At 48.8% G+C, this 17820-nt stretch overlaps 1 protein-coding gene across 2 annotated transcripts in view; it reads left to right on the forward strand.

The window, feature by feature from the left end:
* Positions 1-17140, forward strand: part of LOC139277392 (protein SSUH2 homolog) — a 47254-nt gene extending 30114 nt beyond the window's left edge. The window contains exons 9-12 of one of the 2 annotated variants that reach the window (XM_070895799.1): positions 4360-4452; positions 6082-6187; positions 8097-8204; positions 16275-17140. In XM_070895799.1, the coding sequence (XP_070751900.1) occupies positions 4360-4452; positions 6082-6187; positions 8097-8204; positions 16275-16415 (448 nt within the window). In that variant the 3' untranslated portion in view covers positions 16416-17140. The remainder of the gene's footprint in view (positions 1-4359; positions 4453-6081; positions 6188-8096; positions 8205-16274) is intronic. The other variant, XM_070895800.1, reaches the window with a different exon arrangement.
* Positions 17141-17820: the final 680 nt, after the last annotated feature.

Raw genomic sequence — 17820 nt, forward strand, 5'->3', positions numbered from 1 at the left:
TGTGGAACCGTGGTCTGATCCCCTGACTGCAGCTGGTTAGGTGGGTGGGGGGGGGGGGGGGGTGAGGGGATGGGGGGAGGGCACGATACAATTGCCCTCAGCACCTCTGGGTTAGAGAGAAGGTAATTCAGGCAGGGGTCCCACACCTGATCCCGGTCTAGCGGCACACGTTGGAAAATACTTGGGTGTGGGTGAGGGGCAGGATCGGTGGTGTGCGTGATGGCCCTCGTGGTGGAATAGCCAGCCCAATCACACCGCTCTGGGCTCGCACTCGAGGAGCGGCTGAGAGCTCGGCCCGCCTTCATCAGTCAGCTGGGACATCATCGTAAAATCGAAGCTCATCCGATCGGTGATGTCAGGAAGCACTTCACCACACCGAGGGTAGTGGGAATCTGGAACTCTTCCCCCCCCAAAAAACAATGGCGGTCAATTGAAAATTTCCAAACTGAGATCGATAGATTTGTGCTAAGCAAGGGTATTAAGCGTCATGGAACCAAGGCAGGTAGATGGCATTCAGATACAGATTAGCCCTGATCTGATTGAATGGCAGAACAGACTCGAGGATCAATTTGCAGGGCTATGGGGAATTAGGGGAGTGGGACTAATAGCTCTTTCACAGAGCCGACACAGGCATGGTGGGCTGAACGGCCTCCTCCTGTACATGACTCTATGAATCTGCCCAGTGTGCACCATGCCTCGGCACTGGCACAGGCCCATAGGATTACATACATCGGATATACGGCACAGAAATATTGGGCCCAACCAGTCCGTGCCGGCGTTTATGCTCCACTCGAGCCTCCTCCCGTCTTTCCTCATCTAAATCTATCAGCATAACCCTCTATTCCCTTCTCCCTCAGATGCTTGTCCAGCCTCCCTTTAAATGCATCGATATTATTCGCTTCAACCACTCCCTGTGGTGGCGAGTTCCACATTCTCACCACTCTCTGGGTAAAGAAGTTTCTTCTGAATTCCCTATTGGATTTCTTGGTGACTATCTTATATTGATGGCCTCTAGTTATACTCTTCCCCACAAGTGGAAACATTCTCTCGGTATCCACTCTTATCAAAACCTTTCATCGTTTTAAAGACCTCTATTAGGTCACCCCTCAGCCTTCTTTTTTCAAGAAGAGACCCAGCCTGTTCATCCTTTCCTGATAGGTGTACCCTCGCATTTCTGGTATCATCCTTGTAAATCTTCTCTGCACCCTCTCCAATGCCTCTATATCCTTTTTATAATATGGCGATCAGATCTGTACACAGTACTCCAAGTGTGGTCTAACCAAGGTTCGATTCAGGTTTAGCATAACTTCCCTACTTCTCAATTCTATCGCTCTAGAAATAAACCCTAGTGCTTGGTTTGCTTTTTTCATTACCTTGCCAACCTGTGTCGCAACTTTTAGTGATTGGTGTATTTGTACTCCGAGATTCCTTTGTTCCTCTACCCCACCTAGACTCGCACCCTCCAAGTAATACATGACCTCCCTATTCTTCCTACCAAAATGTAATACCTCACATTTATCTGTATTAAACTTCATTTGCCAATTATATGCCCATTCTGCAAGTTTATTAATGTCCACCTGTAATTGGTTGCAGTTGTCCTCAGTATTAACTGTCCCCCCAATTTGGTGTCATCCACAAATTTAGAAATTGTGTTTGTGATTCCAAAGTCTAAATCGTTAATATAAATTGTGAACAACAGTGGTCCCAGTGGAACACCACTACCCACGTTCTACCACTGAATAACTACCCTTTACTCACTCTCTGCTTTCTGCCTGAGGCCAGCTAGCGATCCAATCTGCTACATGTCCTGACTCCACATTTCCTGACCTTATTCATTAATCTATTATGTGGTACCTTATCAAAGGCCTTTTGAAAATCTAGATAAATTACATCAACTGCATTACCCTTATCTACTCTCTCTGTTACCTCTTCAAAAAATTCAATGAGGTTGGTCAATCAAGAATTTCCTTTTTGAAATGCTGACTAATCGTTATTATATTTTTGGTTTCTAGATGTTCTTCTATTTTCTCCTTTAGTAGGGATTCGATTATTTCTCCTACCACCGATGTTAAGCTGACTGGTCCATAGTTCCCCGGTCGTGTTTCATCTCCCTTCTTAAATATCGGTATTATGTTAGCTATCCACCAGTCCTCTGGCACTACACCTTTTTCTAATGAATTATTAAATATGTGTAGTAAGGCCTTTGGTATCTCTTCCCTAGATTCTTTTAAAATGATCGAATGTAATCCATCCGGACCAGGGATTTTTTTCTTCTTTGAGATTGATTGGTTTCTCCTCTTTTTAGTTTAAATCCAGTTATTTCATTACTAATCTCATCATTAATGTCATGTCCACCTGTTCTATCTCTCTGGTAAATACTGAAGTAAAGTAATGATTTAATATTTCTGCCATCTCCTGTGGTATTATCCTGTCTATCCCTTAATGGCCCTATTCCCATCCTGACCTTCCTTTTTATATTGATGCACCTAAAAAATATTTTACAATTTGTTGTATGTTCCTTGATAATTTAATTTCATAGTTCCTCTTTGCCTTCCTAACTTCTCTCCTAATCTCTTTGTATTCTCCCTTATCATGCACTCCCCTGCTGTCCATGTACTTAATGAATGCCTCTTTCCTTACCCTCAATTGTTCTCTTATGCTTTATTCATCTACAGTGTCTCATTAGTGTTTAGCTTGTTCTTGTTTTTTAGCAGTATATATTTTTCCTGGACTCTGTTGAACACCATTTTAAATGTTTCCCACTGGTGCTCTACATCATTGTTTGCCACTATTGTTGTCCATGTCTTTGTCATTGTTTCATTGTTTTCCAATATTGTTGTCCGCTCGGGGAAATTTTATCCCTTAAAGTCACCAGGATTGTTGATCAAGTTTTGTGCGATACAGTTGTTGTCAGCCTTTTACTGCCGGCTCCCCAAAAATCTAGCCACAGGATGTAAACGGGGCTTGTGGGACCAAAAGCACCTCGGGGCCGAAATTGACCCTTTTGTTAAGGCCTCTGGCCTGCGGAAAACGGCGGCCATGGAGCGGTGGGGAATGGCCGGCGAGTTTCTGCGGAATGGACGTCGTCCGCGTAATTGCTCTCGTGTTTTTCCGGCGTTGAGCATGTCCGCCCCATTCCCCCTCCCCCCACTTCTTAATGCATCATCAGAGCACGCACCATCCAGGACCCGCCTCGGAAGCAAAATTCAGCTGAAAAAGTCATGTCACCGCTTGACAGTGCCTACGTTATCTTTTTGTGTCAGTGCACAGTGCTTGCTGAAGACCGCCAGTGGTGTTTAAAGGTGTGTTGGGTTGAGCAGCATTTTTGGCGGTGACTTTTTTTCTGACTTTTTAAAGCATTGCGAGTAGCCTTGCTGACAGCGTCCTTGATTGACAGTGCTCCAGGCTCTTCCAGCTCTCCAACAGGGAGCTGTGACTGAGGAGGCTGGCCTTGGGGAGGAGATCGAAATGGGGGTCTCATATCAGCCATCTCCTCTCAAGCAAAAGAGACCATCATCATAGGCGGTCCCTCGAACCAGGATGACTTGCTTCCACAAGAGTTCACGGATGTTTCGATGAAGGACCCGATGTTCCAGTCCTGAACTCCAATTGAGGGGGTGGAAGATGTCTGTGGGTGGATTTTTTTAATGTGTGGTGACCGTTGCCCAGCAGCCACCACAGGGCTTGACAGAGCTCGGTCTTTATCCAGTAGCAAGGGTTAACCAGGACAACTGGAGACCTGCTCTGCTGCACGGACCTAGTGTGCGCACATATCGCAGTATGGGCTGGGCCCATGCTGCCCCTGGGCCCTCGCCTCTTCTGGGCCCCGTACCCTCATTCGCCGCACCTTCGCTCACGATGTCCCAGGGCCCGCGCTCCAGCTGTATTTATAGCCCCGACCTGCGGTGGTGTTCTCACACAGGTCAGGGCGGCCCACAACGTGAGACCAAACCCAGCGCTCAGGGCTGAGCTGCAAAACCTGCCCCTTGAGCAGGCCAGGGAGCAGCTGGCTCGCTGTGAACAAATGGTCAGCAGCTGAATTTCGGGGTCCTAAGGCCACTCCGCACTCACACCGCTACAAACAGCCCGTTTCTACCCGCAATACCGCTCTGCTCCTTTTTACCACCAAAACGCCGAATTTCGCTCTAATCACCGCCGGTAACGAATACAAAACAGCGGTAGTTGCACCCCGTTTCAGGCGGAGGGCAATTTTGGCCCCATCGGGTACTGCGCCCAATGGAAGTGTTCCCCGCCATCTAAATGCGGCGCAGGTTATTAAATAAGCAACGCCCTGTCTTACAGAGTGTTTGTAGAAGGAATTGAGTTTTCCCCAGGTAACAGCAGTGTCCTTATGCTCAGGTGCGGTCCCTGTCTTGGCCGAGGCACTCGGACCTGTTATGTCTGCAAAACCAGTGGCCGGCTGCTATTCTACATTCAGCTGACAATAAAATGGTAAGTGGGGGGGTTTATATAGGATATTGTCATATATCCCTATCCAAGGAGGAAAGAGATGTAGAGAGGCAGAGAGGCTTAGGGAGGGAATTCCAGAGCTTGGGACCTAGGCAGCTGAAGGCATGGCCACCAACGATGGAGCGATTAAAATCTGGGAGGCCAGAATTGGCAGAGCGCAGAGAGCTCGTGGGGCGGGGGGTGGGGATCTAGGGCTGGAGGAGATTAGAGAGATAGAGTGGGGCCAGGCCATGGAGGGATGAGAATTTTTAAATTGAGGCATTGTTTAACCAGGAGCCAATGTAGGTCAGCGAGCACAGGGCTGATGGGTGAGTGTTAGGACACGGATGGCAGAGTTTTAGATGACTTTAAGTTTACGGAGGGTAGAACGTGGGAGGCCAACCAGGAGTGCATTGGAATAGTCAAGTCTAGAGGTAACAAAGGCATGGGTGAGAGCTTGAGCAGTGGATGACCTGAGGCAACGGCGGAGTCGGGCGATGTTATGGAGGTGGAAATAGGCTCAAAATGTGGAAGAAAACTCATCCTGAGGTCACAAGGTTGCAAACAGTCTGGTTCAGCCTCAGATAGTTGCTGGGGAGAGGGATGGAGTTGGTGGCTAGGGAACGGAGTTTGTGGTGGGGACCGAATATTTAGTTGGAGCAAATTTCTGCTCATCCAGTACTGAAGTCGGACGAGGACTCTGACAATTTAGAGACCGTGGAGGGGTCGAGGGAAGTGGTGTTGATAGAGCTGGGTGTAGTCAGCGTATATGTGGAAACTGGCGCTGTGCTTTCAGTTGATGGTGCCACGGGGAAGCATGTAGATGTAAATTAGGAGGGGACCAAAGATAGATCCTTGTGGGACACAAGAGGTAATGATGCAGGGGCAGGATGAGAAGCCATTGCAGGTGATTTTCTGGCTACGATTAGATGGATAAGAATGGAACCAGGCGAGTGCAGTCCCACACAGCTGATGGCGGTGGAGAGGCGTTGGAGCAGAATTTTATGGTCAGCCGTGTCAAAGAATGCAGACTGATCGAGAAGTCCGAGGAGGGTTAGTTTACCTTTGTCGCATTCAACTAGGATGTCATGAGTGACTTTGGTAAGAGCAATTTATTGAGTAGAATGGGCCTATACTCTCTGGAGTTTAGAAGAATGAGAGGTGATCTCATTGAAACATACAAGATTCTGAGGAGGATTGACAGGATAGATGCTGAGAGGTTGTTTCCCCCGGGCTGGAGTGTCTAGAACCAGGGGGCACAGTCCCGGGATAAGGGCCCGGCTATTTAGCACTGAGATGAGGAGAATTTTTTCACTCAGAGGGCTGTGGATGCTCAGTCATTGAGTATATTCAAGGCTGAGATCGATAGATTTTTGGAGTCTAGGGGCATCAAGGGATAATGGGGATTGGGCGGGAAAGTGGAGTTGAGGTCGAAGATCAGCCATGATCGTATTGAATGGTGGAGCAGGCTCGAGGAACAGAATGGCCGACTCCTGCTCCTATTTCTTATGTTTCGGTAATGTGATAATGACCAGATAATCTGTGTTCGTGGTGTTGGTATGCTCGTATCACACAGTGCTCACCTCCAGACCGGGGTTAACCGTCAATGAGTCTGCTGTTGTCTTTGAGCAGGACCAATAATATCTTTGAACAAGTGGCTGACCAGCAGGTGGGGATTCCTGTGACACTCTTCAGTAAAGTGACCGGGCGCAATGTCTTCGCCGATGAAAACCATCAGGTAAGAGAGGACCATTTCTGGAGAGCTTGCTCGCCATCACACCGCTATCTGTCGGGGCGGAGGGTCTCTGGGCAGCTGTATCGGCCTTCAGCAGCGCCGCACAAACCCACCCGGGAAACTCGCTTTCAAAATATTCCTGAATGTAGGTCCATAATGTGTAGCGTGTGGTGAGGCACAAGCTTGTCATAACATCATCATCATCATAGACAGTCCCTTGGAATCGGAGGGTACTTGCTTCCACTCTTAAAATGAGTTCTTAGGTGGCTGAACAGTCCACAGTCCCTGTCACAGATGAGACAGACACTCGTTGAGGGAAGGGGTGGGTGGGACAGGTTTGCCGCACGCTCTTTCCGCTGCCTGTGCTTGATTTCTGCATGCTCTCGGCGACGAGACTCGAGGTGCTCAGCGCCCTCCCGGATGCACTTCCTCCACTTAGGGCGGTCTTTGGCCAGGGACTCCCAGGTGTCAGTGGGGATGTTGCACTTTATCAGGGAGGCTTTGAGGGTCTCCTTGTAACGTTTCCTCTGCCCACCTTTGGCTCATTTGCCGTGAAGGAGTTCCGAGTAGAGCGCTTGCTTTGGGAGTCATGTGTCTGGCATGCGAACAATGTGGCCTGCCCAGCGGAGCTGGTCGAGTGTGGTCAGTGTTTCAATGCTGGGATGTCGACCTGGTCGAGGACACTAACATTGGTACATCTGTCCTCACAGGGGATTTGTAGGATCCTGAATGTAGGTCCATAATGTGGAGCGTGTGGTGAGGCAGAAGCTTGGCAAAACATAAGCGGCTGAAGTATCCCGGTGTAGTGGAAGATCGTGGCAAAAATTGTAAGGATTTCACCTCATTCCTTAAAGAGAGATTGCGAGTGGTTGTGGATGTGTATTGGTACTCTCTCTCTGTCAGCTGTGGCTCAGTGAGTAGCACTCTTGCCTCTGGGTCAGGACTGTGTTGGTTCAAGTCCCACTCCAGTTGTACTGGGGCCCTCAGGTGTCTCATTGTGTGCCAGCTATGGCTCAGTGGGCAGCACACTCGCCTCTGAGTCAGTAGGTTGTGGGTTCAAGTCCCACTCCAGGGACTTGAGCACTAAATCGAAGCTGACATGCCCAGTGAAGTGCTGAGGGAGTGCTGCACTATCGGAGATGCCGTCTATCGGAGGGGACGTTAAACAGAGGCCCCATCTTCCCTCTTCGGTGGGCATGAAAGTTCCCACGACACTATTTCGAAGAAGAGTAGGGGAGTTCTCCCCAGCATCCTGGTCAATATTGATCCCTCAACCGACATCACTAAAACAGATTATCTGGTCATTATCACATTGCTGTTTGTAGGAGCTTGCTGTGCGCTAATTGGCTGCTGCGTTTCCCACATTACAACAGTGACTACACTCCAAAAGTACTTCATTGCTGTAAAGCACTTTGGGACGTTCTGTGGTCGTGAAAGGCGCTATATAAATGCAAGTCATCTTCCATTTCTACCCTCCAACTAATCTGGTTTGTTTTGAAAGCCTTCAAATCAGCCTGATCTGATTGGTTGATACTGATGGCCTTTGATCTCAATGAAACAGTTGATTTTTTTTTAAAAGCCAATCCTCTTCCATTAGTTAAAACACTTGTCAGTTTAAAATGTTGATGGTTGACATGTATGTCTCCTAACCACTACTTCCTGATTTATATAATCTCCTGTCTAACTACATTCCCCTTGAATGTGTCATGCACGATGCAGCAATGGCCCTTCTCAAAATAATAAAATACTTGGCTTGGAGATTCTGGATGTTGACTCACAGCCTTCACCTTGATGAGCATATTTACACTCTTCAAAACATGTTTGCAAATTCAAATGGAAGGAAAGGGTAGAATTGGTGGACTTGATATTTCAAATTTAACTCGTTTATCCCTGTTTTGTTTCCTTCCCTCAGGTCTATACGATTGTTGGTTTTCCAGACCCGCTAATTGATCAGATCTCCCAACAAGGGGTTCAAGAACACCAGGACATGTTTGGAAGAACAGCATGTATACTCCAACAGGTGAGAATGGCCCAGGAAACTGTGGGCACCAAGACCCACCATAGTGTCTGTGACCTTATACTGAACTCTGCAGGCACTATGACCCACCATAGTGTCTGACCTTATACTGGACACTGTAGACACTATGACCCAATTCTAGATTCACCAGAATGCTTCCTGGACTCCCAAGGGTTAAGTTACAAGGAGAGATTGCACAAACTACAGTTGTATTCCCTGGAGATTAGAAGGTTAAGGCATGGTTTGATCAAAGTTTTCAAGATATTATGGGGAACTGATAGGGTAGATAGAGAGAAACTATTTCCGCTGGTTGGGGAGTCTAGGACTAGTGGGCATAGTCTAAAAATTACAGCCAGACCTTTCAGGAGTGAAATTAAGAAACACTTTTACACACAAAGGGCGGTAAAAGTTTGGAACTCTCTTCGGAAAACAGCAACATGCTAGATCGATAGTTAATTTTAAATCTCAGATTGACAGATTTTTGTCAACCAAAGGTATTAAGGGACATGGGGAAAAGACGGGAGTCTTTTGGAGTTAGGTCGCAGATCAGCCATGATCTCATTGAATGGTGGAACAGGCTCGAGGGGATCAGTGGCCTCCTCCTGTTCCTATGTTCCAGTGTATGACCTTAGACTGGAAACCATAGACACACCGAGCTGAATCTGAACTCCCAAAAACGGATGAGTTGAGATCGGGTCAGAGGTTAAAATGAAAAAAATCTGAAACAGAAACGCGCCCCGCCTCGAACCCGCCCACTTCCAGCTTAACGGAGGCGGGACGTGGGTCAGGCGACCAATCAGCTCTCAGGGGGTGGGTTGGTCATTTAAATATTTAAAGGCTCCGTGCCTTGTTTGCAACAATGATTCTAATTTGAACCAGTCGATCGGGTTTCCCTGACCTCGGGAAACCTGGCAGGTGAAAGGAGGCTGAAACCAGGAGATAAGTGCCTTTACAGCACTGCGTGTGGGGGAGCAGGTGTGATTCCTCCAGGCACAACAAGTTACCCAGTAAACCCCTTCCCTCCGCACCAACCCCGCTCCCCCCGCCGTGATCTGTCTGCTTCCCATCAACCCCCCCCCCCAACCACCATCCGCTCCCGCTGACCACACCGGACCCCCGACCATCATCTGCCTCCCCCCACCCCCCCCCCCCCCAACCGTGATTGGAACACCCTCACAATCAGACCACCCCGCAATCTCTCTACCCGCCCCCCCCCCAATATTCATTGAGGGAAAGGGTGGGTGGGACAGGTTTGACGCACGCTCTTTCCGCTGCCTGCGCTTGATTTCTGCATGCTCTCGATGATGAGACTCGAGGTGCTCAGCGCCCTCTCGGATGCACTTCCTCCACTTTGGGCGGTCTTTGGCCAGGGACTCCCAGGTGTCGGTGGGGATGTTGCACTTTATCAGGGAGGCTTTGAGGGTGTCTTTGTAACGTTTCCTCTGCCCACCTGGGGCTTGCTTGCCGTGAAGGAGTTCCGAGTAGAGCATTTGCTTTGGGAGTCTCGTGTCTGGCACGCGCGACAATGTGGCCTGCCCAGCAGAGCTGATCGAGTGTGGTCAGTGCTTCGATGCTGGGAATGTCCTGATCGAGGACGCTAATGTTGGTGTGTCTGTCCTCCCAGGGGATTTGTAGGGTCTTGCGGAGACATCGTTGGTGGTATTTCTCCAGCGACTTGAGGTGTCTACTGTACATGGTCCATGTCTCTGAGCTCTACAGGAGGGCGGGTATTACTATAGCCCTGTAGGCCATGAGCCTGGTGGCAAATTTGAGGGCCTGCTCACAGGATGATGCAAGCTTCCTGATCCTGAAAATACCCCCTCGAGAATTTTGAAAACATCGATTAGTCTATCTTGAAATCGTGTTTTCCAGAAAAACAAAAAACACCTAAAATACTGGTAAATTACAGCACTGAGAGCCATTCGGCCCATCATTCCTGTGCTGGTTCTCAGAAAGAGCTATCCACCCAGTCACATTCCCCGACCTATCACTGTGCCCTTTTAAATTTTACTTTTTCAAATATCTATCCAATTCCCTTTTTAAAGCTATTGTGCATTCCATGCCCGAATGGCCCTCTGTGTAAAACGAACGTTTCCCCCAACCTCTCCCTTCAGTATGTTAAGTGATGATCTTAAACCTACACTCTCTAGTACTGGCCAGTGCAGCCAGCTCTTCCCTGTTGTCTTATCTTCTCTTTAACCTTTCCTCACAACTATAATTTCCGAACGCCAGGAATTATCCTCATTGCTCACTCTGTACCGTCACGAGATTAATAACGTCCTCGCTCTCATTAGGTTCTCAAAATTGCTGGCAGTATTCGGTATGGGAGCTGAGCAACACCGTCATGGCAACGTTGAGATGTGCACTTGGTAACTCTGCTAATAATTGCTGTTTTGCTGTCGTTAATCTGTGTCCTGACAATTTAACAACCATCCCAAACTTATAGCCAGATGGCAGTAAAAGGCGTTGCGTTGTCGCTGGGGATCGAGTGGGGCAATTAGCCTTCGATGTGGCTGGGGCTGACAGTTCAAATCCAGCCCCAGCCACTGGGAGGAAGGTCTACAGATTGTTCAACAAATGAACGTGGACAGCGTGGACCGCACAGAACTGCCTGATCAGAAAGGGGGACAGGGCACTGGTGCAGCAGGGGAATCTCTGTCAGAGGCTGAGGATGGAGGGAGTTGTGGTCTGTCGCTGCTGTGCTGTGCCGTGCTCGGTGCTCAGAAAGGAGAAAGTGTTCCAGTCCCTGGGAACGTATACAGGTCAAAGTCATCACTTGCTGCTTTTTTGCCTTCACAACAATAATAACTTGCATTTATATAGCGCCTTTAATGTAGTAAGACGTCCCCAAGGTGCTTCAGAGGAGTGTTATCAAACACAGTGTGACACTGAGCCACATAGGGTGATATTAGAACAGGGTTTGGTCACAGAGGTAGGTTTTAAGCAGTGTCTTAAAGAAGGAGAGACTTAGGGAGGGAATTCGCGGCCTGAGACATAAGAACATAAGAAATAGGAGCAGGAGTAGGCCATATGGCCCCTCGAGCCTGCTCCGCCATTTAATACTGTCATGTAGGTAACACCACTGTATTACTGTACACACTTGACCTTGATGCACACCTTGACCACAAGAGGTGCACTTGTGGGAGACTGCCCCATACCTGGGCACTCAGGTATATAAAGGGAGGTCCCACGCAGGGTTAGGTTGTCTTAGTGCTGTAAATAAAGAGTTACGGTCTGTGTGTGACCTTGTCCCCAGGATGTGCCTCGTGTGGTTTTATACTATTGAGTAAGGACTTTACAGTGGCGACGAGAAACGGGAATTCACGACCCACGAGAATGGCCACCGGTAGCACAGAAGAACGGTACTGTGTTGGGGAAGATTGGGACGATTTTGTCGAGAGGCTTCAGCAAAGCTTTGTTACGAAAGAATGGCCGGGGGATGCAGCGGCCGACAATCGAAGGGCTCATCTTTTGACCAGCTGCGGGCCAAAGACTTACGCGCTCATGAAGGACATACTAGCACCCGAAAAGCCGGCGGACAAAACCTTTGAAGAACTTAGCAAATTGATCGGGGAGCACCTCAAACCGGCGAGTAGCATACATATGGCCTGACACAGATTCTACACCCGCAGACGTCGTGAAGGATAGAGCATACCGGACTTCGTAGCGGACCTCCGGCGTTTGGCCAGCCTCTGCAAGTTCACAGACGCCTGCAGGGGGAGATGCTAAGGGACTTCTTTATCGAGGGCATCGGTCATGCGGGAATTTTCCATAAATTAATTGAGACCAAGGATTTGACCTTGGAAGCGGCGGCGTTGATAGCTCAAACCTTCATGGTGGGGGAGGAAGAGACGAAAACGATATACGCGCGCAATTCTGCCCCCAATACGGCGATGGATCAGGGAGTCAATATTACTAATGCGACTCAGCACCCTGCAGGCAGGCAGGGCAGTCCGTCACTCCCCCAGGCAGCCATAGACCCCAGAGTAGGTTTTCCACAGAGAAAATGGCAGGCTAAACGGACAGTTATGCCATCACAATGGACAATGCGGCCCGGGATGGGGTCACTGACACCCACTAATAGGGTACTTAAGAGCAGTCAAAGAGACAGTCAACGCGGAATGCCTGGCTATAGTCCTTTCATTCCCAACAATGGAAACTTTAACTCCTGCTGGAGGTGTGGGGGAAAACACTCAGCCAGATGTTGCAGATTCCAACAGTTTGTCTGCAGAAATTGCAATCTCAGTGGCTATTTAGATCGAATGTGCAGGAAGCCTGCGACCAGACTAATATATGAGGTGGATGAACCAGAAGAGGGTTCTTTGAGGCAGGATGACTTTTGGGGCAAATCGATGGATGCCGAGGTTCAGCGGGTCCATGTGGCGAATATTCACAGTGCATACACCAGAACGCCACCAATGATGAAGGTGTATCCCCGTACGCATGGAGTTGGACACGGGGGCCAGTCAGTCACTCATGGGCGTTCGGCAATTTGAGAAACTATGGCCAGTCAAAGCCAGTAGACCCAAATTAGAACGCATTGAGACACAATTATGACATACACTAAAAAGATTATTCCGGTGCTAGGCAGTGCAATGTTGGCTGTCACACACAATGGACTAGTGAATCGGCTGCCGCTCTGGATTGTCCCGGGCAATGGTCCCGCACTGTTGGGGAGGAGCTGGTTAGCCGAGATGAACTGGAAATGGGGGATGTTCGCACAATGTCATCTGTGGAGCGAAGTTCGTGCTCACAAGTCCTACAACAATTTGATTCACTATTTCAACCTGGCGTCGGGACTTTCAAAGGCACTAAAGTAGCGATACATATCACTCCGGACGCCAGGCCAGTGCACCACAAAGCCAGAGCGGTGCCGTATGTGATGCGGGAAAAGATTGAGAGCGAGTTGGACCGGCTGTTGAGAGAGGGCATCACCTCGCCTGTTGAATTCAGCGACTGGGCGAGCCCCATCATTCCCGTCCTAAAAGCAGATGGTTCTGTCAGGATCTGTGGCGACTACAAGGCCACCATCAATCAGGTGTCCCTACAAGATCAATACCCGCTCCCGAGAGCGGAGGACCTCTTCGCCACACTGGCAGGCGGCAAGCTGTTCACCAAGTTGGACCTCACTTCAGCCTATATGACTCAGGAACTGGCCGACGAATCTAAACTACTGACCACCATCACCACGCACAAGGGACTGTTCATTTATAACAGGTGCCCGTTTGGCATTTGGTCAACGGCCGTGATATTTCAAAGAAACATGGAAAGCCTGCTCAAATCCATACCTGGAACAATCGTATTCCAGGACGACATCCTCATCTCGAGTTGAGACCCCGAGGAACACCTCCACAACCTGGAGGAGGTGCTATGCTGACTGGACCGGGTAGGCCTGCGACTCAAGAAGTCTAAGTGTGTGTTTTTAGCTATTGAGGTTGAGTTTCTGGGCAGGAGGGTTGCTGTAGATGGGATTCGGCCTACCGAATCCAAAACAGAGGCGATTCGCCGAGCACCCAGGCCCTGCAACACATCGGAGTTGCGTTCATTCCTGGAACTGTTGAACTATTTCGGGAACTTTCTGCCGAACTTGAGCATGTTGCTGGAGCCGCTACATGTGCTCCTGTGAAAGGGGTGCAATTGGTTTTGGGGGGACTGTCAGGAACGGGCTTTCGATCGGACGCAGAACTTACTTTGTTCTAACAAATTGTTGACCTTGTACGACTCCTGTAAAAAGTTGGTTCTGACATGTGATGCATCGTCCTATGGGGTTGGGTGCGTGTTGCAGCAGGGCAATGCTGAGGGTCAACTACAACCTGTGGCTTATGTCTCCAGGTCGCGCGCTCAAGCAGAACAGGGATATGGGATGGTCGAGAAGGAAGCGCTTGCATGTGTCTATGGTGTAAAAAAAATGCATCAGTACCTATTTGGTAGGAAATTTGAATTAGAGACAGACCATAAGCCATACAGCGATGAGCTCTCACGCTGGCTGCTTATGACTACACAATTCGGCACCGGCCCGGCACCGAAAATTGCACAGACTTGCTCAGCAGGCTTCCGCTGGCCACCACTGAGAGGGCATCGGAGCAAAGTGCTGAGATGGTCATGGCTGTCGATGCCTTTGACAGCGCAGGCTCCCCCATCACAGCCCGCCAGATCAAAATCTGAACAAACAGAGATCCCCTCCTATCTTTGATTAAGAAATGTGTTCTGACTGGGGATTGGGCACCCGCACACGGAGCATGCCCTGAGGAGGTCAGACCGTTCCACAGACGGATGGATGAGCTCTCCATCCAAGCCGACTGCTTACTATGGGGCAGCCGGGTAGTTATGCCCCAGAAGGGGAGGGAGGCGTTCATCAGGGAACTCCACAGCGAGCACCCAGGCATCGTGCCGATGAAGGCCATTGCCTGGTCACATGTGTGGTGGCCAGGAATTGATTCAGACCTGGAACCTGTGTTCGCAGGTGCACGACGTGTGCCCAGCTGGGTAATGCCCCCAGGGAGGCCCCGCTCAGCCCGTGGCACTGGCCCACCAGGCCATGGTCATGCATTCATGCAGACTACGCGGGCCCATTCATGGGAAAAATGTTTCTCATTGTGGTGGACGCGTACTCGAAATGGATCGAGTGCATCATTTTGAATACACCACCATGGAAAGCCTACGTGCAATCTTCGCAACCCATGGTTTGCCGGACATCCTGGTTAGTGATAATGGCCCATGTTTCACAAGCTACGAATTCCAGGAGTTCATGTCGGGTAATGGCATCAACCATGTCAGGACTGCGCTGTTCAAGCCGGCCTCCAATGGCCAGGCGGAACGTGCGGTCCAAATCATTAAGCAAGGTATGCTCAGGATTCAAGGACCCTCCCTACAATGCCGCCTATCGCACCTCCTGCTGGCCTATAGATCCCGACCGCACTCGCTCATGGGGGTCCTGCCTGCAGAGCTACTAATGAAACCGACACTCAAAACTCGGTTGTCCCTCATTCACCCTGTCCTGACCGACATAGTTGAGGGCAAGCGCCAGTCACAAAACGAGTACCATGACCGTAATTCAAGGGGGAGGTGTATAGAAATAAATGATCCCGTATTCGTCCTCAATCACGCCATGGGGCCCAAATGGCTTGAGGGTCCTGTAATTGACAAAGAGGGAATAGGGTCATTGTGGTAAACAATGGTCAGATATGCCGCAAGCATCTGGACCAAGTAAAAAAAAGGTTCAGCACCGACATGGAGGAAGCTGAAGAAGACCATGAGATGGAACTCACACCACCGCCAGTGAACGAGAAACAAGAGCAATCAGAAGAATGCACAGTCCCTGCGGTCAGCCCGGACAGGCCGGAATCACCACAGGTGACAGACACTCACGTAAGTGTCCAACAACCAGAGCCCCAACTGCGGCACTCCACGAGGGAGTGTAGACCACCTGAAAGACTAAACCTATGATCCCAATAAGACTTTGGGGGGAGGTGATGTCATGTATGTAACACCACTGTATTACTGTACACCTTGACCACAAGAGGTGCACTTGTGGGAGACTGCCCCATACCTGGGCACTCAGGTATACAAAGGGAGGTCCCACGCAGGGTTAGGTTGTCTTAGTGCTGTAAATAAAGAGTTAAGGTCTGTGTGTGATCTTGTCCCCAGGATATGCTTCGTGTGGTTTTATACTATTGAGTAAGGACTTTACAAATACGATCATGGCTGATCTGATCATGGACTCAGGTCCACTTCCCCACCCGCTCCCCATAACCCCTTATTCCCTTATCATTTAAGAATCTGTCTATTTCTGTCTTAAATTTATTCAATGTCCCAGCTTCCACAGCTCTCTGAGGCAGCGAATTCCACAGATTTACAACCCTCTGAGAGAAGAAATTCCTCCTCATCTCAGTTTTAAATGGACAGCCCCTTATTCTAAGATTATGTCCCCTAGTTCTAGTCTCCCCCATCAGTGGAAACATCCTCTCTGCATCCACATAAAGCGTGTATTGTATTTTATTGGGAGCAGTTTGAAAGATTCTTCCCTTTCCCCATGCAAGGGACCATGTCTAACCCATCTCTCCTTCATTGCAGCGGCAGACCATCGAACTGATTCCCGTGACCAAAGTGCACTTCCAGTGGAAAGGCCGTGAACACAGCTACTTTGTATACGGGGCAGAGAACAATGTGTACGCTCCGGACTATCCCAGCAAGTGCCTCTGCACCATTCTCTGATCTCCCATCCTTCAATATCCTTCGGAGGATAACCTTATACTGACACCCCGTCTGCCTGTTCTCCTAGTTCAGAAAGTGGCAGGGCAGCGGGCTGATCCCATGACCTTATCTTTCTCGATCAACACCAGCAACAGAAACAGGTTAGGTGTACCTAAACCTGGGGGGCAGGGAGCCCGGTTAGGCTCCTCCCATCTCACTTGCCCATGTGCCGTACAAGTACTCCAGCTCCCCCTCCCACTGGAAAACCCACTTTGCCTGGAGCAAACCAAAAGGGGACAAAGACTCTGGCCAACCATCCTGTACTGTTCCTCCCAGCAGTAGGCACAGCTGGGGATCACAGCAAAGGGAAATTGGCCCTATCAGCTGGCTATTCGACCATGCTTATCACCACCTTCTTAAGGACAACGACTGATGGGCAATAATTGCCGGCTTGGCTAGCGATGCCCAAGAATGAGTACATGGGGAAACGATATCCCAGCCTGCATCAGTACAGTCCTCGGAGGAGGGGTGAAGAAGAATGATTCACACATCTTTTAAATTTGTAAAATATATACAAATAGTATGTATTTATGAGTGTATAGAGCAAGCATAACTGTATATATATAAATATTCTATATACTAACAGTGTATGTCAAACTATCAGTGTGCATATCTATAAGGAAGTTTAAAAAATCAAGGCATTTAAAGGCACATAAGAAAAATACATTGCTAAATTTAATCGTGTTACTGGAATAAAATATGCAATTTTTTGATTTAAAATTTTTTTTGTTTAAACCCTTATTTTGGACATTAGAAATTTCAGTTACTGAGAAGAAAATGGCAGTTGCAAAACAATCCTAAAGCATTTTGGATGATTTGTGGAACGTGGTGACCAGATTGTGCAATCAGAGTGTCATATTTACATAGACAACCCCCATTATAAATATGGACAATTTATAATGAGAGAAAGGTTAACACAAAACATATGACAAAACCATGACAGCAGGAAATCAAGTACAGACAGGAAGTGCACACAGATATAAGATTTTTAATAAGAACTAGATATAAAATGTCAGAAGATAAGACTTTAAAATGGGGATTGAATTAAATCTGGTCCGATTATCTTGCACCTTCTAATTCCACATCCCCTGAACATTACAGCTGATCTCGACTCTCCATGTGCCATGCCACATGAGGTGGACTAGATAGGGCACCAGGCTGGTCTGAGGTTTGTGGCCACAGTACAGTGAATGGAGCTGCTCCAAACCCAACTCCATCAGAGCATGGTGTAGGAAGGGAACCTGAAATGGAAGGTCCCTAACAGGTGCAAAGTTCAATGCTGTTTCAATACCGATAACAGGTACACTGGGGTAGATCGGGTGCAACAGAGTAAAACTGCTGATAGTGCATCCCTCCCCATTTCAAT

Source organism: Pristiophorus japonicus, chromosome 12 (assembly GCF_044704955.1).
Source record: "Pristiophorus japonicus isolate sPriJap1 chromosome 12, sPriJap1.hap1, whole genome shotgun sequence".
In the NCBI taxonomy this organism is placed as follows: domain Eukaryota; kingdom Metazoa; phylum Chordata; class Chondrichthyes; family Pristiophoridae; genus Pristiophorus; species Pristiophorus japonicus.